Consider the following 24,181-nt stretch of genomic DNA (forward strand, 5'->3'; position numbering starts at 1 on the left):
ATTGATTCAAGATGGATAAAAGACCTAAATTTAAGGCATGAAATGATAAATATCCTCAAAGAAAGCATAGGAAAAACACTTGAAGATATCGGCCTGGGGAAAGACTTTATGAAGAAGACTTACATGGCAATTGCAACAACAAAAGTAAACAAATGGGACTCGATTAAACTGAAAAGCTTCTACACAGCTAAGAAGACAACAACCAAAGCAAATACGCAATCTACACAATGGGAAAGGATATTTGCATATTTTGAATGGTGGGGGAAGCTTGATAACTAGGATCTACAGGGAATTCAAATTAATCAACATGAAAAAAGTCAACAATCCCTTATATCACTTCTAAATTTCTATATTTAAGAGTAAAATTGTTAGACATTAACTCAAACAGTTTACAAATACTATTATTAGATACTTTACATATGAATTTCCTTGAAGTTAGGTCTTTTAATTTATTCATTAATTGTATATTTCCATCAATAACTTTCTGCCCAAACAAAAACTGTATTTGCAAAGTGAGTTAATTAGGAAGTTGGTAGAAATGTAAAATGCACATGCTCCTACAAAATTTCTCTTTCAAGTTAACATCAAAGGGTCATGTTGTTGGTTTTTTTCTGACCAATATTACAAAAGTATGCTATTAATATTTGCAAAAGAGGTGGCACCTATGGCTCAGTGAGTAGGGCGCCGGCCCCATATGCCAAGGGTGGCGGGTTCAAACCCAGCCCCAGCCAAACTGCAAAAAAAGAAAAAAAAATATTTGCAAAAGAAGCTACCAAATTTCTGATTACAGGTACATTTTTTGACACCTAAAAAGATAGATGACTTTCTTGGACATCATTTAAATTATGGCATAATGTTTATTACTCACTAACTTAGAGGTTTTGAGCTCCTACCTAATAAGGCATCATGAGTAACATTTTCTAATCTCTCACTGAGTAAGTGTATTCCAGTAAAAAGTTTTAATATGTAATTTGGAAATACAAGCCTAGACAAACTAAGGAGCTAGGGGTAGAGGGTTTCATCTCCTCCCTTACCTAGTTGTAACACTTTTCCTACTGGGTATGTCCATGTCCCCTCTGTCATATTGGAAGTTGGCTGTCTAGCCATGCCATATTCACTATACTATAAAATAATGGAATTTTAAAACAGAGCATTTATTGAATGTCCACTATGTGCCAAGCACTATGGTCCAACCCTCTAATTTTACAGATAAATATACGCAAGATGTTTAATGGAATTGCTAATCGGCTATCCGTGAGTCACAGACCAGGCTCCTGGAATACCCTAGACAAAATCATTTTAATGTCTCCTATTTGAGTATCTCCAACTAGACTTTTGTATAACAAAAAAGCTTCAGGCTCTTTGGTATATAAAATCTATACATAATTCCCTGATCACTGAAGCTCATGGCATGATGTTAGGCACTAATAAATACCCTATGTACAGTACTGTCATTTCTCATTACTCATGGCAGTTGTGTTCTATGACATCTCTTCAAATGCCAGATGAGCAGACCAAGGTCTGACAGTTATGGTCACAAACTCATCCTAGAAAAGCTACATACCTCATTGCTGATTATCATTGTGGTCACCTTCAAAGCACTCCCTGTGGGAAGCTGTGCACTTACTCCAGGGACTATTCCACCCTTCAAAGCAACTTTGAAACTCTTTTTCTGGAGTGACCATTGGGTCCTTTGTCACACCCTGCACAAAAACATACACCCTAATGAATGTCACTCGTCGAGACCCCTCCACATGTCTACATGAGCATAGCCATGAGACACGGATATGCCCAGGTTATGAGACCTCACCAAGTCGTCTGTACAGTGCTCCAGCATAGGCACATGGAGGCAGGTTTGTAAACTTAATTGTCAGAACTCACATGAGACAGCTCTGGTGGGCATTCCAGAGAAAGAATTCTAAACTTCCTTTGAAGTATGGACTAGCTGCTGGCATTAGTGCATAGCTTCCCCAGGGGAGTAGTTCAAAGGTGACCACAGTGATATTGAGCAATAAGGTACGTAGCACTTTTTCTGGGATGAGTTCATGAACTTAATTGTCATATCTTCATATATTAAACCATTGCTTTTGGGGGAAACCTAAGATAGACTTTTTGTCAACCAATCAGCGCATACCTTGTTGTATGTGTGTTACTGTTTAAAGGAACCTCACTTGATCTGCTGGTGGTTCATCAACATTGCACTCCTGGCCAACACCGCTGTGACTCAGCCTGAAGGAAGCTTATTTAACATGCATATTTTCTCCATAAGGCACATTGCAGCTTTCTTGTACTTAGGGATGCCAGGCAGCACTTCCTTCAACACTGTGCTTTGAGGCCATCTTAAACAGTGAGCTCATAGCCAAACACAGAAAACTGTAGAAAATGTGGTGCTGAACAGCCATAGAAAGAACCCTTGTCTGAGAGCAGAAACAAGGCAACAGAGGGTCTCTCTGTTCAGCTGCAGCTGGGCCTTCATGTTGGATGGGTCCAAATTTTTACCACTCCACATATTCACAAATAACCCCAAAAGTACCACAATTTTTGATTGGGGGGGCACAAATAAATATTAGTAAGTAGGAAAATTAAAAAATGTAGAATCAACAAATACTGAAGATTGATTGTAATTAAATTGTCCTTTAATGTTTAGTATTTCAAACAAGGTTAAAAGTGTGACTTCTGACCTCATCGCTTTTCTGTGCTTTTTGTTTTTTTTTTTAAAGAAACCTTCTGGAATAAGGGCCTCCCATGTCCAATGCATGACCATCTGCTCGTTTTCCCACCCTGTAATTTTCCTGATCTCTGCCTTTGCTTTTGCCTCAGAAGTCTCCCTCCTTCATTTCCACCTGCCTGAATCCAACTGTCTTACCAGGCTTTATCTTAAATTCCACTTTCTGTACAAGAACTTTTATTATTTTTCAAAAAAATGTGTTTTTTTTTCTTCTTTGTATGCATCATAACATTGGATTCTACCTTACAGTCAATTATTTGTAACTCTCACTGAAGATCCGCCATATATTTTCTATACTTGATGTTTCACTCCTGTCACCCTCTGGAGCGGTGAACCATCTGTCACTTACCTTTGTCGTTCTTGTGACATCTGGGCAGAGATCTCAGTGAGATCTCAGACATGTTATGAAATTTCATCCTCATAGGGGCCATGGGAGACCGTCGCTAGGATCTGGTTTTACTCGGTTTTGCTCTGCTCTATGCGCCACATCCCCTATAAGCCTGTGAGTCACAGAATTAGGATTCATCCCAACTCTTTCTTCTCTCAGCCCACACTCTGCCCCAGCACACTATGATTCTGCCTGACCGTGCCTTCTTATCTACAAACCTTGCTAACTCATTCCACCATTCCGGCCACTGATCAGAGCAGTCGATCTTAATAACTCTAGGCCACTATTTGCCCTGTCCCCAAATGAAGTGTTCCATAAGAATTTTCTAGATGCCATGTAGAAGTCATGTGTCCATAAATATGGCTCCCTGGACAATAGCACAGTGAGACATGAGGAAAGAATTACGTTCTCCAAAAAAGTAAAACCAGTTTAAACTACTGCTTCTTGAGGGGTGGAGACAAGATGGCTGACTGAAGCCAGCTTTCCACAGAGGCTTCCGTCCAGAAGGAGAGTTAAAGGACAGAAATTTAGCAGGTAACCTGATGAATTAGAGCTGCACCAAAAGAGAAGGTTGAAGAATGCACATCAACCCTATTGAGGCGAGCTGTGACCCCAAGGATACAAATAAAAGGTACAAAATCCATCACCAAGCAGACGGGAGTCCCCTCCCCCATGAGAATAGCTTGGAGTGCCCCACAAACAAGCAGAGTTCAAAGGTCCTCCCACTCCACTCCACAGGAGAGAACCTCTAAAAACGGGACCTACCTCCCCTACTAAGGTGCCATGGCATTCTCCTGCCAGGCATAAAACTATATAAACTGTATATATTCTCTACCTGCAATTCTGAGCTCCCAGCACTCCCCTTCACTCTCATTCTGAGGTCTGGAGGCCTGTCCCCCAGGAGTCCAGATTCTTGAGGGGTGTAGACAGGGCCTAGACTGCAGCTGGTCAGTGCTGATTCTGTGGCATGGGAGTGAGGAGAGGACGATTGGCTGAGAGGTGCCCTGAGGCGCAGAGCAGCAGCTGTTTTTTGGCAACAATCGGGCTCACTCCTGGATATTACAAAGCCACACCTCCTATCTCCCTGGACAAACAGAGGAGGCCAGGCATATTCTCAGGTGGCAACCACCGCGCAACAGAACAGGGATGGAAACACAGGCCCTGTAAGTAAAGGGTTTGCATGAGGCGGTACCGGCCTGGGTGGAGTGTGGGGACTAGAAAATGCACATGCAGAGCCGGGAAATTCCCAGGGGGGTGGCTGACCCAGAAGACTGCTTTACTGAGCCTAAGACATACTCAGCCCTCAGGGGATCCTCAGCCTGTAGACAAAGGAAGGCAGGAGGCTAGAACTGACAGCTAACCGAATACAAACCTGCAGGAGCAAAGACAGGGCCTAAGGAGCAGGCTCTGGGAAACTCAAAACAGCTTCTATTCTGCAGAGGAATTTAGCAGGGACAGAAACAAATTCCCACAAAGTTGTTCTGTTCTTTTCTGTCAGTAACATCAATCAGGGGCAGGGCTGGAACTGAGTGAACACCCCCCAGCCTCCATCAAGTGCCCAAGGTTGTCAGGTCTCACCTCCCTTTGCTGGATTGAGGCAGAGCACAGCAGCCTGGCTGAGCAGATATAGATTTCCTTGTGATTCAGGCAGGTGCAAACCCCTGGAGTATCTTTTCACTAGAGGCAACAGGGTCACAGCCCCGCGGCTATCAGTGACTGGGTGTGACAGAGGTGCAAGGTGTGGAAGGAGACACCAACCTTCCCAGACTAATCTATTTGCTGGGTGGGTCTTCCTGACTTCACAGAGTGCCAGAGCAAGTCATATCTGAGTTTTCACCGGACACCTGCGATCCAGTTGCCAGAGAACTTTTAAACTCTACCACCTAAGACAGTTGCAGAATGAGACAAATGATTTGGACCTTTTGAACTGAGCCAATCGCCCAAGGACTATTCAAGTGGTGCCCTGGGTGTGTGGTTGTAGGAAGGTTTCACTTTCTTTTTCCAATTGTTCCCTGTGGTGGGCCGGGTGACTTAATTGCTGGTATTTCTCCACAGCTGAGTCTTCAACCCAGAGTAACTGTTTCACTAGGGTCGGGAAGAGACCAGCTGGAAACAAGACAGAACCACTTAGCCCCACCACACCAAACACGTCCCCAGTTTCTCAGGCCATAGCACTGTACAGGTCCCTAACAAAACTCCAGGGAACAAAATCAAACAGTGTAAAATAATCATGAGGCAGAATCAGAAGAAAAACTCTGGTAACATGAATGAACAGAATAGATCAACCGTACCAAGGAAAGATATGGCAGATGTAACTGAAGATCCCATTCAGAAACAGCTGGCCGAGATGTCAGAAATTGAATTCATAATTTGGATTGCAAAGAAGATTAATAGAATGGAGAAAAATGTGGAATTAGAAATTCGAGGAGAAATTCAAAAGTCGGAATTAGAAATTTGAGGAGAAATTCAAAAGTTGTCCCAAGAATTTAACGAATTTAAGACAAAACCACCAAAGATTTTGACGCACTGAAGCAAGAATTTGCAGCCCTCAAAGACCTGAAAATTACAGTAGAATCCCTCAGTAACAGAGTGGATCAAGCAGAAAAAAGGATTTCTGACATTGAAGACAAAGATTTTGAATGCTCCCAAACTCTCAAAGTGGAAGAGAAATGGAGAGCAAAAGTCATTCTCTCAGAGAGCTCTGGGATAATTTGAAGAAGGCTAATATCCACCTCATTGGAATCTCTGAAAGTGATGAAGTGGCCTCACAAGGCAACAGAGGCCCTTCTCCATGAAACTATGTAAGAGAATTTTCCAGACATGCCAAGAGATTCTGAAATTCAGATAGCAGACAGTTTCAGAACCCCAGCTTGACTCAATCTGAATAAGACATCCCCATGCATATCATAATTAACTTCACTAAAGTTAATATGAAGGAGAAAATTCTCAAAGCAGCCAGATGTAAGAAATCAATTGCCTACAAAGGGAAGATTATTAGAATGACTGCAGATCTCTCTGATGAAACTTTTCAAGCCAGAAGAGGGTGGTCATCAACTTTTAATCTCCTAAAGCAAAATAACTTTCAACCCCGGATCCTGTATCCAGCTAAACAGAGTTTCATTTATGATGGAGAAATTAAATACTTTAATGACATTCATATGTTGGAGAAATTTGCCATAACCAAACCAACTCTTCAGGATATTCTCAGACCAATCCTCCATAATGACTAGCCCAATTCTCTACCAGAAAAGTAAACTCACTCAGAAACTTTTGATCAAACTCCAACTTCCACAGTGGCAAAAGGATTAAAAATCTCCACTGGACATTCAAAAAACTCGATACCCCAAATTTTACCAGACTTATCTATATTCTCCATTAATGTGAACAGCTTAAACTGTCCTCTAAAGAGGCACAGGTTAGCTGACTGGATACAAAAACTCAGGCCAGATATTTGCTGCATACACATCTTAACTTAAAAGATAAATATAGATTCAGGGTGAAAAGATGGTCGTCCATGTTTCAGGCAAATGGTAATCAGAAAAAAGCAGGTGTTGCAATTCTATTTGCAGACACAATAGGCTTTAAACCAAAAAAAGTAAGGAAGGATAAGAATGATCACTTCATATTTGTTAAGGGTAATACTCAATATGATGAGATTTCAATTATTAATATCTATGCACCCAACCAGAATGCACCTCAATTTATAAGAGAAACTCTAACAGAATGAGCAACTTCATTTCCTCCAGCTCCATAATAGTCAGAATTTTCAACACTCCTTTGGCAGTGTTGGATAGATCCTTCAATAGGAAGCTGAGCAAAGAAATTTTAGATTTAAACCTAACCATCCAACATTTGGATTTAGCAGACATCTACACAACATTTCATCCCAACAAAACTGAATAAACATACTTCTCATCAGCCCACGGAACATACTCCAATATCGATCACATCTTAGGTCACAAGTCTAACCTCAGTAAATTTAAAAGAATAGAAATTATTCCTTTTATCTTCTCGGACCACCATGGAATAAAAGTTGAACTCAGTAACAACAGGAATCTGCATACTCATACAAAAACGTGGAAGTTAAATAAGCTTATGCTGAATGATAGCTGTGTCAGAGATGAGATTAAGAAGGAAATTGCCAAATTTTTGGAACAAAATGACAATGAAGACATAAATTATCAGAACCTCTGTGATACTGCAAAGGCAGTCCTAAGAGGGAAATTTATAGCACTGCAAGCCTTCCTGAAGAGAACGGAAAGAGAGGAAGTTAACAACTTAATGGGACATCTCAAGCAACTGGAAAAGGAAGCATATTCCAAACCCAAACCCAGTAGAAGAAAAGAAATAAAGAAAATCAGAGCAGAATTAAATGAAATTAAAAACAAAATTATTATACAACAGATCAATAAATCAAAATGTTGGTTTTTTGAAAAGGTCAATAAAACAGATAAACCTTTGGGTAACCTAACCAGGAAAAAAAAGAGTAAAATCTCTAATCTCATCAATCAGAAATGACAAAGACGAAATAACAACAGACTCCTCAGAAATTAAAAAAATCCTTAATGAATATTACAAGAAACTTTATTCTCAGAAATATGAAAATCTGAAGGAAATTGACCAATACTTGAAGAACGTCACTTTCCCAGAGTTAGCCAGAATCAAGTGGATATGTTGAACAGGCCAATATCAAGTTCTGAAATAGCATCAACCATACAAAATCTCCCTAAAAAGAAAAGCCTGGGACCAGATGGCTTCACGTCAGAATTCTACCAAACCTTTAAAGAGGAACTAGTACCTATATTACTCAACCTGTTCCAAAATGTAGAAAAAGAAGGAAGACTACCCAACACGTTCTATGAAGCAAACATCACCCTGATCCCCAAACCAGTAAAAGACCCAACAAGAAAATAAAATTATAGACCAATATCACTAATGAGTATAGATTCAAAAATATTCAACAAAATCCTAACAAACAGAATCCAGCAACACATCAAACAAATTATACATCATGACCAAGTCGATTTTATCCCAGGGTCTCAAGGCTGGTTCAATATACGTAAATCTATAAGTATAATTCAGCATATAAACAAATTAAAAAACAAAGACCATATGATTCTCTCAATCAATGCAGAAAAAGCTTTTGATAATATCCAGCATCCCTTCATGATCAGAACACTTAAGAAAATTGGTATAGAAGGAACATTTCTTAAACTGATAGAGGCCATCTACAGCAAACCCACAGCCAATATCGTATTGAATGGATTTAAATTGAAATCATTTCCACTCAGGTCAGGAACCAGACAAGGCTGCCCATTGTCTCCACTGTTCTTTAACATTGTAATGGAAGTTATAGCCATTGCAATTAGGGAAGAAAAGGCGATCAAGGGTAACCTTATAGGGTCAGAAGAGATCAAACTTTTGCTCTTCACAGATGATATGATTATATATCTGGAAAACACCAAGGATTCTACCTCAAAACTTTTAGAAGTGATCAAGGAATCCAGCAGCGTCTCAGGTTACAAAATCAACATTCATAAATCGGTAGCCTTTATATATACCAACAATAGTCAAGCTGAAAAAACAGTTAAGGGCTCTATTCCATTCACAGTAGTGCCAAGGGAGATGAAATATTTGGGAGTTTATCTAACAAAGGACGTGAAAGATCTCTATAAAGAGAACTATGAAACTCTAAGAAAAGAAAGAGCTGAAAATGTTAACAAATGGAAAAACATACCATGCTCATGGCTGGGAAGAATCAACATTGTTAAAATGTCCATACTACCCAAAGCAATGTACAATTTTAATGCAATCCCTATTAAAGCTCCACTGTCATACTTTAAAGATCTTGAAAAAATAATACTTCGTTTTATATGGAATCAGAAAAAGCCTCAAATAGCCAAGACATTACTCAGAAACAGAAACAAAGCAGGAGGAATCACACTACCAGACCTCAGACTATGCTATAAATCAATAGTGATCAAAACAGCATGGTACTGGCACAAAAACAGAGAAGTCGATGTCTGGAACAGAATAGAGAACCAAGAGATGAATCCAGCTACTTACCATTATTTGATCTTTGACAAGCCAATTAAAAACATTCAGTGGGGAAAAGATTCCCTATTTAGCAAATGGTGCTGGGTGAAGTGGCTGGCAACCTGTAGAAGACTGAAACTGGACCCACACCTTTCACCATTAACTAAGATAGACTCTCACTGGATTAAAGATTTAAACTTAAGACATGAAACCATAAAAATAATAGAAGAGAGTGCAGGGAAAAGCTTTGAAGAAATCGGTCTGGGCGAGTATTTTATGAGGAGGATTTCCAGGCAATTGAAGCAGCTTCAAAAATACACTGCTGGGACCTGATCAAACTAAAAAGCTTCCGCACACCCAAGAACACAGTAAGTAAAGCAAGCAAACAGCCCTCAGAATGGGAGAAGATATTTGCAGGTTATGTCTCCGACAAAGGTTTAATAACCAAAATCCATGGAGAACTCAAACGTTCTCAGACTGTCAAGCATATAAGCAAGAAAAGAACAAGTAATCCCATCACAGGCTGGGCAAGGGACTTGAAGAGAAACTTCTCTGAAGAAGACAGGCACACGGCCTACAGACATATGGAAAAATGCTCATCATCTTTAATTATCAGAGAAATGCAAATGAAAACTATTTTGAGATACCATCTAACTCCAGTAAGATTAGCCCATATCACAAAATCCCAAGACCAGAGATGTTGGCGTGGATGTGGAGAAAAGGGAACACTTCTACACTGCTGGTGGGAATGCAAATTAATACATTCCTTTTGGAAAGATGTTTGGAGAACACTTAGAGATCTAAAAATAGACCTGCCATTCAATCCTATAATTTCTCTACTAGGTATATACCCAGAAGACCAAAAATCACGTTATAACAAAGATATTTGTACCAGAATGTTTATTGCAGCCCAATTCATAATTGCTAAGTCATGGAAAAAGCCCAAGTGCCCATCAATCCACAAATGGATTAATAAATTGTGGTATATGTACACCATGGAATATTATGCAGCCTTAAAGAAAGATGGAGACTTTACCTGTTTCATGTTTACCTGGATTGAGCTGGAGCATATTCTTCTTAGTAAAGTATCTCAAGGATGGAAGAAAAAGTATCCAATGTACTCAGCCCTACTATGAAACTAATTTGTGGCTTTCACATGAAAGCTATAACCCAGTTATAACCCAAGAATAGGGGAAGGGGGAGAGGGAGGGGAAGGATGGACGGGCAGAGGGAGGGTGATTGGTTCTATTACACCTGCCGTACATCTTACAAGGGTACATGTGAAACTTAGTAAATGTAGAATATAAATGTCTTAACACAATAACTAAGAAAATGTCAGGAAAGCTATGTTAACCAGTGTGATGAAAATGTGTCAAACGGTCTATAAAACCAGTGTATGGTGCCCCATGATTGCATTAATGTGCACAGCTATGATTTAATATTAAAAAATAAACAAAGAAATAAAAATTAAAAAATAAATACATAAATAAAAATAAACTAGTGCTTCTTTCCATCTATCAGCTCTGTGACATGTCACATGCCAGGCTTTTGCCGCTCTGGCTGAATCTGTCCTTTGCTCTGTACTGCCCTGTGTGATACTTTCTTTTATCTAGTTAGCTCATTTTATAAAAATGGATGGGCTTTTTAAAAAACACAGGAAGTGCATTGCGTTTTGCTGCCATCTCTTCTCAGTTTCTTTTTCTCTATTAAAAAAAATCAGTATTTTTCTTTTTTCCTCCCTTGGCCCTGAAATATTAACATCACATTTTTCTCTTGCCCTTTATGGCATTAGTGAGTTTTGCTTTATTTCTTGTTTTTATTTACTTGCCTTACAAAGAGAAGATTTGACGGCTTTCTCTGCTCAAAGATGCCTCAGTTGAGTCAAAGGAGGAAGTCTGTTGATTGTTTGGTGTAGGACCTTGCTCAACCACCTGAGCCTCCCTCAGTCAGCCCTTTCCAACTGAGAGGTGCCATGCCTGTCCTGAAGCTGGTTTGGCATGTCCCTGGAGAGACAGATATCTAGCAAAAGCTCTTCATTTATCTGGTTCTTACAAATCCTTCTAATATAAGCAGTTTAATTAGGTTCTATAATATTGAAAAGTTCTCTGTTAGAATCAATATTCCTTATTTCACCTGTGCTTTAGTTTTTCTCTTCATTGGAAGGCTGGCTTCCATCCTGAGTTTACCTTCCACAAGTGGAATTCCCAATGTTCTTTCATTGACAGTCGAGGAGATCATCCTCCATTTCTCACCCACAAACCTGCTGCTTACACAGGCGGAGAACATGTTAACCACTTAGAATTGACCATGTGGAATTCCTGAAAGAGATGCTGTAGTTTTTGTCCTGATTCGTAGTTGCGGCTTCAGGAAAATTGTTCCCCCTTGCCATGTCTTTAGTAATTCTCTAATCAAACTCCAACAAACGTGACCGCCTATTCTTTTTATTTTCAGCTTAGACAAATTATATATTCACTTCAGTCTTTCCTCACCTTCTCTCCTAATCTTAATAACCTTTTCTTGGGGGCTCCATCTTTTCTCAAAGAGAAGCAAGGGGAGCTCATCAGAATGCAGGTGGTCTATACGTGGTATCTCCACTTTGATCACAGGTTATATTTGAAAGAAATGATTTCACGTCCCGGGGCACATGCAGTAGGTATAACTACACCCGTTCTTATTTAGCTCGATGACTGTGCATACACATTTGTCAAATGTGTAAATGTTATTTCTGGCATCATATTTTTGAATAATAATAAATAATTCCACTCATTTTTCTGGGAGACTGAACAAAGATACAAACTTAAAGCTCAACCACAGCACAGACTACAAGTTGCTGCACAGCATTGCACTTAGACTTTCACAACTCAGCCATTTACACTTGAACACCACAGGAAGAGTCAGGGTCTTTCTTCTCCTGACTGAGGGAACCCTATTTATTAAAATTTCTGTGTTTGAGTGTGGGATTTCTCCTTGCTACATCAGCATGATATAATTTGGCATAAAGCCTTTGATTTAAGGTGAGAATAGAGATTTCTTAAGCAGAGTCAATTAATCATCAGTAATTTAACTGTCCTTAAGAAGGGACAGTGCTGTATGTCATAAGCACACAGCATCCCCATTCCTGGCACTTGCTAAGGTTTTAACACTGACCACCACCTTGCTTTCACTTGTTAGTACACCTCTGCTCTGACTTACGACGGAGTCCTTGTGATGGCTGAAACTTTCCGAAATCTTAGAAGGCAGAAAATCGATATCTCAAGAAGGGGAAATGCTGGGGATTGTCTGGCGAATCCTGCAGCTCCATGGGGCCAGGGCATTGACATGGAGAGGACCCTCAAACAGGTAACTCACAACTTTACTTAAGTTCAATTTATTAGATGGTCTTGTTTAAGTCGAATGTGCAAGAAAACAGACAATTCATCTGAGTGTAAATACATGTAACAATTGTCTTAACATATAAGACTTCATCATTGTTGAAACTTTCTAAATAGAATATAGAGTAGAATCTATATTCTACTATTCTATATTCTAAATCTATTGCTATTTTTATCTTTAGCTTAAATCCCAGTGGTTTAAAACTACAAGGGAGCTTTGTTCACTCGGACTGCACTGGAGTATCAGGGCCCCTCCGCTCTTTGTACTCATCCAAGGCTCCCAGCTGGCAGAGCAAAATGCTGCAAAGGGAAACAGCTGTGGGGAGGTTTGGGTTTGGCAAGTAAATACTGTGGCTCCGTAATGGCAGTTTTCATGTCTGTTTACAACTCATATGTCAGGAAGAGCTACATAGGTCCAGCCAATCACAGGCTCAAGAAGCACAAGCCCACCTGGGGCCCAGAAAGCAAAAGAACCAGAATGTTCAGCAGACACAGCTGATGACTGCCTCACTGGACCTTCAAATTGCCTTGTAACTTTGAATTAAGTAATCAGCTTTTTGTAGTCTTCTATAGTTATGCTAACACTACTTTTTCAAATAATGAAGTTTTCATATATATATGAAAATATATGTGTGTGTGTGTGCGCGCGTGTGTGTGTATCAAGGTAGATAAATGTTGTATACCATGGGTTCAGAATTTAAGTCTGCGGTTCTCAGCCTGTGGGTCGCAACCCACAGGAACTGTATTAAAGGGTTGCGGCATTAGGAAAGTTGAGAACCACTGATATTAAGTAAAAGTGGCCAGTTGTGGTAGCTTACGCCTGTAATTCTAACACTCTGAGAGGCCGAGGTGGGTGGATTGCTTAAGCTTAGGAGCTCTAGACCAGCCTGAGCAACAGGGAGACCCCATCTCTAAAAATACCCATGTGCTGTGGTTGGGCCTGTAGTCCCAGCTACTTGCGAGGCTGAGGCAAGAGGATCACTTAGGCCCAAGAGTTTGAGGTTGCTGTGAGCTATGAAGCCATGGCACTCTACCAAGGATGACAAAATGACACTCTGTCTCAAAAAAAAAAAGTATGTATATATGTATGTGAATTAATAAGAAATTTGGAATAAAATATATTTTAATATTTTCAAAAATGTATTTATATATGTTAGCTTCTTATATCCTGATTTTAATATTAGAGAGATGAAAATATGACCTGGCATGGGTATCAGGGATATTCAATTCATTATGTGGATATAGAGATAAAACAGAAAAGCAACTGTAAACACACGATGTTTTCATTACTATAAGAATACTTTATAATAGAGGAAGAATTCTATTAATTAAATTAAAACTTTATAATATTAAAAACCAACAAAACAGTCATCTTCCAGGTATATAGCAGAATTGCTTGTACAACCCCTTAAATATTCCTCTTTCATAGTCTGTCCCAATAGCTCAGATACCCAGTGATGTGCCAATAGGTTGGTTGTAGATTAGAGTTCCACATTTGTCTGTAGTCATAGGCTTAGCAGCTAAAGTCAAGATTTCTGTAAGTGAAATGCTCAATGAATACATGTGTGGGTTTTCTTTCTCACTCAGGTTCGAATTCAAGGGCTGACAGGGAATGTTCAGTTTGACCACTATGGACGCAGAGTCAATTACACAATGGATGTGTTTGAGCTGAAGAGCACGGGACCTAGAAAGGTGAGATGCAGGCAAACCGAAGGAAAAAAAGAAAGAAAATTCTCTGTGTTTTATTTGCATTTGATATTTTTAAAGGTTTCCGAGAGAAAGAAAGACAGCTGGATAGTCTACATTTCCTTTTTCTTCAGTATGAGTATTATAAATATTGCAGTACTTCGTAGATAATCTAGGCTGATATAAATTCTTGCATCATGTAGTTGATATTTAATGGTGTGCTAGAGCTGAAACCAACGTAGTCCATGCACTATTTTTAACCTTTATCCAAAATGGAAGCATCACTGGAGAAGCTCAGCAGGACAAATCCCAGAAAACAATTCCCCCTGCGGCACCGAGCGCAGTGCAGGAAAGAGACATCAGCATCTCTGTGTGGCCGTTTGAGAGGTCATCAGAGAACTCTAAACACCCACAGTGCTGTACACACTGGGACCACACAGCCCCACCCCTGTATTTAGCTGTAAGTGTTTTATAGGTAACACACATAATTTTTAACATTCATTTTCTCTAGGATAAGAGAGGATGTTCAAAAGAAGAGATATTCAAGTTAGCTTTATCTAAAAACTTTATTGGGTTTTTGGAAAAACTTTCCAACTTTGATGTAAGACTGAGAACTATAATTTATGAAATGCTTGTTGTTAGTTCCAATCACTGGACATGATATTTTGCTTACTTTAATCCTCATAACAAATATATAATTTGAATATTACCCACCATTTTCCAAGTGAGAAAACTATGGCTCAATAAGTTTTTTTCTCCAACGCCTGTGAGAAAACACAGATTTTCATCACCTATGTCTGACTCTAGAACCTTTCCACACAATGACCCACCTAGTTAGATCCTTCTCTGGAAGAGTTCATTATCTAACCATGTAGGAAATGAGTTCCAAATTACAATTTAAAGAGAAGGTGTGTGATATTTCTTTTTTATTGCAATATCAATATATTTAGGGAGTATGTACTATTATTACATGGATATATCTTACAGTGGTGAGGTCTGGGCTTTTAAAATGTGCCCATCACCCAGGTAGTGTACATCATATCCAACAGGTAATGGCTCTCCTCCGCCTCTCCCAGTCTGGAGGCTTCACTGCCTCTTCTCCCGTGCTGTGTGGCCAAGTGTACCCAGACTTTAGCTCTCACTTTTCCTGGTAAATGAGGGGATGCGGTCTTTGATAACTCCATTCCCAAGTTACTTCACTTAAAATAATGCCCTCCAATTCATCCAAGTTGCTGCAAAGACATTATTTCATTCTTGTGTACGGATGAATATTGTTCCATCGTGTAGTATATATCACATTTTTTTTATCCTCTAATCAGTTTGTGAACACTTAGGTTGATTCCTTCTCTTTGCTATTGTGAATTGACTTGTGATAAACACACGCATGCAGGTGTCTTTTTAATACGATTTCTTCTTTTCCTTTGGCTGGATACCTCAGAGTGAGATTGCTGGATCAAATGGTAGATCAATGTTTAGTTCTTTGAGAAATCTCCACACTGTTTTCCAGGGAGGCGATCCTAATTTACATTCTCACCCACCACACAAAAGGGCGCTCTTTTCACTGCATCCACCCAACATCTGTTGTTTTTTCACTTGTTAAGAATGGCCATTCCGGGGCGGCGCCTGTGGCTCACTGAGTAGGGTGCCAGCCCTATATACCGAGGGTGGCGAGTTCAAACCCAGCCCCTGCCAAACTGCAACCAAAAAATAGCCAGGTGTTGTGGCGGGCGCCTGTAGTCCCAGCTACCTGGGAGGCTGAGGCAAGAGAATTGCCTAAGCCCAGGAGCTGGAGATTGTTGTGAGCCGTGATGCCACAGCACTCTACCGAGGGTGACAAAGTGAGACTCTGTCTCAAAAAAAAAAAAAAAAAAAGAATGGCCATTCCAATGGGAATAAGGTGGTATCTCACTGTGGGTTTCTTTTTTTTCTCTTAGTTTTGATGGGGGTGGTTTCGAACCCAACACCCTCGGTATATGGGGCTGGCACCCTACCCATGGTGCCACAGGTGCTGCCCCTCTCACTGTGGTTTTAATTTTTGTTTCTGATAATGAGTGATATTGAGCATTTATTCATATGTTTCATGGCCATTTCTATATCTTCTTTTGAAAAATGTTTTTGTTCTTGTGGTTTCCCACTTATAACTAGATTGACTTGTTTTCTCTGGATGATTTGTTTGAGTTCCTTGCAGATTCTAGATATTAGTTCTTTGTTGGAGGCATAGTTTGCAAATTTTTTTTTCCCATTCTGTAGGTTGTTTGTTTACTCTTCTGTTTATTTCCTTTGCTGTGCAAAAGCTTTTTAGTTTCATTAAGTCCCAATTGTTTATTTTTGGTTTTTGTTGTGTTTCCTTTTGTGGGTCTTAGTCATAACTTCTTTGCTGAGGCCAATCTCAAGAAGAGGTTTTCTTAAGTTTTCTTCACAATTTTTTATAAAGCCACATAACTACCACTAACTGATCTTCAACAAACAGAAAAACATACAGTGAGGAAATTACTTCATTTTCTATTACTAAAACGTATAGTAAGGAAATTACTTCACATCATTACTTAAATCAGTGATGCTGACTCGGCGCCCATAGTTCAGTGGTTACAGCACCAGCGATGGGTTTGAGCCCAGCCCAGGACAGCTAAACAACAATGACTACTGCAACAAAAAAGTAGCCTGGCATTGTGGCAGGCACCTGTAGAACCAGCTACTTGAGAGGCTGAGGCAAAAAAATCACTTAAGCCCAAGATTTTGAGGTTGCTATGAGCTGTGACACCATGGCACTCTACTGAGGGTGACATAGTGAGACTCTGTGTCAAAAAAAAAATTAATTAAAAAAATAAATCAGTGATGCTGGGAAAATTGGATGGCCATATGCAGAAGAATGAAACAGTTCCTGTCTCTCACCATATACAAAAATTAACTAAAGATGGATTAAAGACTTAAATATAAGTCATGTGGAATTTATAAAGAAGAGATCACTTTCTCTTTAGCTGGATGAAAACAAAATCAAGGAAGGCTATGGACTAAGTGGGATTTAGAATGAGCCATGAAGTTAGAGTTCAGATAGATTGAAATGGAAGAGTCTACGGCCTGAGGACGGGAGTGGAGGCAGGACAGTTAGGGTCACATGTGATAAATAGCAAAGACTGTCTGAGTTGTTTCGCTCCAGCCTGTCACGTGAGTTTGCTCTTGCATATATGAGAAGGAGAGATACAGAGCTTCCCAAAACCATCTCTGGCTTTTGACTCTTAGCAGCATCCTTCCTTGTGTGCAGCTTGCCAGCTGATCCCCAGTGGGCTGGAAACTGCCCGATCCGGATCAGGTGTGGCGGGAGATGGATGGCAGCAGGGAGGCCCCTGCACGGCACAGGCGGGCCCCTCTAAGATGCCGGCCCAGGGGTGGGAAGGACACACTCCCAACAGGAGCCACTGCCAGCATACAGCTGGCAACGAGAACGAAAGAGGCCTGTCTTAAAGGCCCTCTGCTAGTTCTGGAGCAGACAAAGTACTCCACAGGCCCAAAAAAACATTCACTAACAGGTGGACAGAGGGAAGATAAGCCCTCCTTCCCAAGTCCACATACCAGACCTTGAAAAATTAGCTATGGAAGCAGAGCTTGTTAAAATGAAAAAAAAAATCCATATTTTACAAAGCAATAAATGCAAAAAGTCAAACGGTTCTCTATAAAAGCAAGAAAGCTGGTGGTGACTAGCAGTGGGATCAAGTGGGTTATTTATAGTACTGAGTCTTTTCATGGCCTGTTGAACCATGATGGTAACAAAAATTAAGATTTTTCAAGGAGAAAGTTAAAGAGTGAGTTGGGAGAGTGATGAACATTACATCTTCACACCCAGCTGACATTCATCGAAGGCCTTAAAAGAAATATGAAGTATAAAATGTTCTAGACTCATCTATCTTCATATTTCTGTGGCAACGATCAACTTGGGCATTGTGTCAGGAATATTAAACTTAAAAATGAGCTACCATGAGAATCACTATGCTGGTGAGAGGAGGCTGTGTGTCTGAGACGTGAGCAATCGTTCTTATAAATTGAACACTTGCCAGCAAGGGAGCTGTCTTTGAAATAGATCAGAGAGTCGACCCATCACTTCTGTAACAGGAAAACTGATTGAGAATCTCATTAAGCAGAAGCCTCAAAGCTCTTTCTGAAGTCCCGGCTCCTCAGGACGGTGAAGTCTTCTTATCATCCTGGTGACCCCCACCAGGGCTGCGGAGGGAATGCCCCAGTGACACATTTGCATGGTGTCGGGAATTTTTAGTTGTAAAATTTTCTTTTATGGAGAGCAAGTTATATGCCTGACACTGTAATAGAAAATTGATGTGCATTTTTATATTTAATACTCATGACAACCTAAAAATAAGATACACACACACACAACACACACACACACAAATATATATATATTCATTTTATAGAAGAGAAAAGTAAGGTTCAAAGAAACTGAGTAAGCTGCCCAGGGATGCTCAGCTAGAAAGAGGTAGAGCTGCAGTGAAAACCAAAATTGCTGCAGCTCCAGCCAGACAGCGCTCACTGCTCTCTTGACTCTACACACATTCTATTTAGGGCTGGTAGGGAATTAGGTCAGGACACGTGTGGTCAAAGCAGGTCTCCAAGGAACGAGCTTTGAGTGGAACAGGGCTCCTCACAGCCTGTCCATTCCTACCCAGACCTTATGTTGTGGGCCAAGACCCCCATAAAGGCAGACACTCGCTCACACATTTTACTATAGTTACCTTTGCACACAAATCACCTTTAGAGGCCAAAGAAGATGGATGTTTTTCCAACATCCCTTGTCAGTTTCACGATTTAAATGCTTCCATATTGTTGCTCTAGCATTACAAAGCCACTTTTCACCCACTTTCTGTCTCTAGGAAGAAATACTTAGATCCCTCTCTGACTAAGAGAGGTCAGCGTGGGAAAAGTTCTTAGTAAACTGTAAAATGTTGGAAAGACACACAGACAGAAACTGCATCTCGTGTGATGTAGGTCCAAACTTTGCAACTCCTTTCTTTAGGAATTGATTCTAGTGTAGTTTTACTTCCCAGTGAGTCTGTGGCCTACGTGAAATATGCCATTAATTGGTCCCCTGTCATAAAGCATGACTTTGCGTTCTTACCAGAACTGTGTGTAGATATAAAGCACGAAAGTAAAATTGTGCTTATTATTTTAATTTGGCAGTGCTTCTGAATCATTTATCTTTTAGAGGATCTGTGAGCCCACAGATGAGTTTTTAAATGCAAAATCTTAAGGTCTTGCCAGTATCTGGGGACTCTCCACAATGTATCCCAGTGGTATAACATTTTTTTTCTCTTGTGGGATTCATGAATAAAGAAAAATTGTCTTTCTTGAAAATGGGCGGCCGAGGTCTGCAGGGTGGCTGCATCTTAATGGAGTGCTAAAGTGTAAAACTCATTTTCATATAACTGCACTGTGGAAATGAGAATTAACAGGAAGCAACTGATCTGTTTTTAAGTACACATAGGAATTGAGGAGAGGGTAAGTTTCAAAGGTATCCTTAAATTTTTCACAGAATTTTAAATAAATGTCAGCTAGGAATGGATTCACATGGGCAGCTGAAAATAATTGCTGAACTTGGGCGGCGCCTGTGGCTCAGTCGGTAAGGCGCCGGCCCCATATACCAAGGGTGGCGGGTTCAAACCCGGCCCCGGCTGAACTGCAACAACAAAAAAAATAATAATAATTGCTGAACTCATATATAGAGTAATTTTAGATCAAACCAAGAAGTATAGCAAGCCATGTTCATGAACATTCTTTTTCTCCATTCTGTTATTGGATTATATATGCAACACTTGTGAATAATAGGCACACTTGAGCATGATACAGTGGCTGTTTCTCACTTGTTGACACTTACATTATTTTAATATGCTCATGAATACTAACCTGGCAGTTAAGAAACTTGGAGGAGGCAGGAGAGACTTCCAAAACATATTAGACCAAATAAGCATATACACACATTTTATGAAAGATGTGGGTTTTATCAGCCGCATCAAGAAATTCAAAGAAAGGAGTTTGGCAGTCGTGACGTGGCAGCTGGTGGGGAAGCTGTGCGGCGTAATCGCCAAGTGGACGCTTGGTGTCATATGGAAGCTTCACTTTGATTTCTGGCCCCACCAAAGTGTAACCTTGTGGAATTTATTTAACCTTCTAAAATGGGCTATCACCTCTAAAATGTGGATAATAATTGCACCTACTCTACATTTCCTATGTGTATTAACTTTTAGATACAAATATTTTAAAGTATTGAATACAGTATCTGCCCCAAAGAAAGCCCTCGGGATGCGGTAGCCATTGTTATTACTTAACATTCTGCATGAAGCAAAGAATCCTAAACTTCCATTAAGATTCCCTCACAGGGAATCACTCCTTTTTAAAGTGCTTAGCTCATTACTTAATTTTTTATGAGAAAGTGTTTGTTTTAATTCTAAATGACAAAAATAATATAATTTTAAAATGCAAAAAATACAAATTTAAACGTGAAACCACTGTTCTTTCTTATTCATCTCTGATGTTGTTAGCATTTCAGAATGGCAAATGGTAAATGGCTTACCTGTTGCTAGGTTATATCAAGCCAACAACCGTTTCTAAAATTGGTTTAAAAATATGCAGATTTCCTTTGCTTGAACATACCCTATACATGTTTTCTTTTTTATCCCCTTTACCATTTGACGTGTGACTTTATTGATAAAGTCGTGCCAGTCCATCTCTCCAGAAGAGAGGACAGCACAAAGTAATGCTCCCTCTGCGTCTGGATTCTTTTTGGAACCACTCAGTGCCAAAGTCTTGGCTACTCCGTGAATGCAAATTATAAATTTGCCAGTTATATAACAAGACAGTATCCTCAATACCAGAAAAAACTGGCTCATCATCAATTAAGAAAACTTTCAAACATTTTTTAGTTGCTTTTTCAAATTTGTTTTTGTTCGCTTACTTATGTATACCCCCAATCATTCTAAGAATAACTAGAATAAACTTTTCTAAAATACATTTTCAAGCATTTTCTCTATTTTGCAGGTTGGTTACTGGAACGATATGGATAAATTAGTCTTAATTCAAGATGTACCCACTCTTGGCAATGACACAGCAGCTATTGAGAACAGAACAGTGGTTGTAACCACGATTATGGTAAGTTTTGGTCTGAGCTTTATGGTGTTCCGTCTCATCCACAGGCAGGTTTAACGCCCTGGCTATGGTGATGAACAGGAAGGGTGAAAGCTGAATCTTAGCAGAGATAACACGGTGTTTTGATCCACAGAAGTCTACTGAGGCTTCGAGTAGGTTTGTCCCAAGATCTGAGTACGTTTAGTACTTTTATTTGTATTATCTCTTGTTGTATTCTTGTGTTGTTCTTGGAAAAATGCTCAGATGTAAAAAATTGAGACTGTCAAACTCTAGTTGGAAATGTATGAAATACTAAGACCCTAAAACACAGAACAACCAATGTGGCAAAAGTCAACAACCAATCACATAAAAATATCCGGTAGCAAATATCACATTGTTGTTATTATAATGTTTTTTTAAAACATCAATGTAATAATAGTTAACGGTGAATTTTCACTTAGCCTAATCATTGGGTAATCGTTTGCATTGTCTGTTTACAGTAGTAGAGATGTGAATGTGAAGGTTTTAATAAGCATGTTTTATATAACTAAATGCTTTAGAAATTAATTTAGTTTTACTTTATTTTTAATGTAAAAAGAAGTTTTTTTGCACCGATTATTTTTCTCATTGACCAATGAGAAACACACAATTTAATTTATAGAACTTTCCAGAATTAAGAAAAATATTGTTTCACTGGGTCGTATCATAAAATGAAAAGTCCTCTAAATTCTCAGACTGCTTTTTCAAAGAGAGTCTCATGAAATTACCTTTTAAATAATAGAATATGTTATATATTTTTCTCTTCTAAAGTCAAACATGCCCTTTAGAGTCAATACAAGTCAAAGGAGATCAACAATCGGTGACCTTTTCCATCTACTATAACATTATATATTCTCATCTCACTGTCTCTGTAGGCAAAACATGTCTTAAATTATTTATAGAAGCCCTTCCTTACTCTAAATAAAATGAAAGCATTTTATGTAATTTAGTTTCTAGCCTATGTAATTTTAGTTTTAGCTTTTTAGTAATGTTGGGTTGTTTCCAAAAGTAACATTGAGGTCAACACATGAAAATGCCAGAGAGAAGCTTTCTAATGTTGAAATTAGTTTATCTGTGTTGCATCACCAGCTAGTTATTTAATGTAATTTGACAAGCCTTGATCATAGTTTATGATTTTAGAATATAAACAACGAACAGCAGCTTGTGTGTAAACCTTCTAACTGAATTGTGTAATATGTGCATGGAACTTGAAAAGCAATATATATATATATTTCTTTTCCTTAAAAAAAGACACAGTAATGGAAAGTCATACTTCAGTACAGTCCTCCTCTTTGCAGCCTCTGATGAAGAATCCTATTTTAAGAAATTGATCAAGAATGAAAAGAGTTCCACGCTGTCCGACCATTCCTAACTAAGGCTCAAGTCTTGTTCTCCAGTGTAGTAAATTTAAGCTTATTTTTCATGTGGGATTCTTCTTGGATGATCAACTCTGGACTACCAGAAAAGAAAAAAAAAATTTTTTTTAAGTTCTGTGACTTTTCTGACATCCTAGAACAAAAGAAGAAGTAATCCTCATCTTTCTCAAGAAAATTAATAGATGTTGAAAAGAATCACATAGAGATTCTGACATATCAATTCCCACCTATATCTTGACATGAGGTCGCTGTATGTAAATGATGGAATTATATCACTTCTATTTCCAAGGGTAGATTTTCTATAAGTAAAAATCTCTGAATTTATGTGCATGTTTTCTGAACATAAATATGGTTGTTTTCTTTAACAATTTTTTGAAATTTGCCTGTTCTGTGTGAAATACGGTGTTTTAATGTGCATTATGGATGTAATGTAAAGAATTTCCTTTCCATCCCTGTTATTAAGAGGGCTAGATGTGTAAATCTTAAAACTAAAATGCTGAATTAATTTTGCAAGCATGGCTAGTTTTCAGGAAGCATGCTATCAAAACATAAGTGCAAATGACTGAAAACATCCAACTATTTCCTGTATATAAAGAATATTCTGTAAACTCACCTGTTGGACAGTGATGCCATCAATATTTTTGCTATCAAAATAGTGCAATACTAGTATTTGTCTTTTTGGATTAAAATGTATTTGCAACTACATAATCACTCAGTAATTCAAAAAGGCACACTAGAATCCTTTCCCTGAGATGTTCCTTGTCTTTGCTTTTGTTGAAAATGGTAGCCCAAAGCCTATCACATCCCCCCTACCTCATTCATTTTGAAAAAAATACAGTTCCTCATTGATGAATGAGATATTGGCATAAGCATGTAATAATCCCCCAAATTGAACACTCTCAAAACAGATAGAACTGGCTAGACTTTGTAATATGTGCCATACCAATATCTAGATACAGAAGACAGCCAAGAGCGATCCCTGGGAATCATTCACTTTGATTGAAATTGATACGGTGTTGCTGTTCTTCCATTTGTCTTTCCTTTGTGTATGTTGTTATTTATATGTTGATATACTGTAATGATATATGCTATTGTTAAATAAAATTGATTGATAAATTCAGCTATTTATAAATATTTGTTGAGCGTCTGCTATTTGCTAGGCATGGCTATATAGGCCCTGGGGATGCATCAGAGAACAGACAGACAAAAATCTGTCCCCCTCAATGGAACTTGCAGTCCAGTGAAGGAAGCAGACAATAAACATAATTAATAATTACATCAGCTGCCTTTTATAAATAAAATGTGGCATTAGCTTCTTATATTTTTTGAAAGTTATTTTTTTCTTATAAGAGCCTTGTATATCTATAACGTGACCTTCATTTTAATAATGAATTTATTCTATCTGAGTAACAAATTTAACATTGCTACA

At 38.9% G+C, this 24,181-nt stretch overlaps 1 protein-coding gene across 8 annotated transcripts in view; it reads left to right on the forward strand.

Annotated features, from left to right (window-relative positions):
* Window positions 1-24,181, forward strand: part of GRIA4 (glutamate ionotropic receptor AMPA type subunit 4) — a 441,346-nt gene that overhangs the window by 356,643 nt on the left and 60,522 nt on the right. For 7 of the 8 annotated variants that reach the window (XM_053594958.1, XM_053594959.1, XM_053594956.1 and 4 more), the window contains 3 exons: window positions 12,324-12,491; window positions 14,111-14,215; window positions 21,251-21,361. In XM_053594958.1, coding sequence (XP_053450933.1) covers window positions 12,324-12,491; window positions 14,111-14,215; window positions 21,251-21,361 — 384 coding nt within the window. Of the gene's footprint in view, window positions 1-12,323; window positions 12,492-14,110; window positions 14,216-21,250; window positions 21,362-22,674; window positions 23,300-24,181 lie in introns of those variants that run through there. The other variant, XM_053594964.1, reaches the window with a different exon arrangement.

The sequence above is a fragment of the Nycticebus coucang genome, chromosome 6 (assembly GCF_027406575.1).
Source record: "Nycticebus coucang isolate mNycCou1 chromosome 6, mNycCou1.pri, whole genome shotgun sequence".
Taxonomy (NCBI): Eukaryota; Metazoa; Chordata; class Mammalia; order Primates; family Lorisidae; genus Nycticebus; species Nycticebus coucang.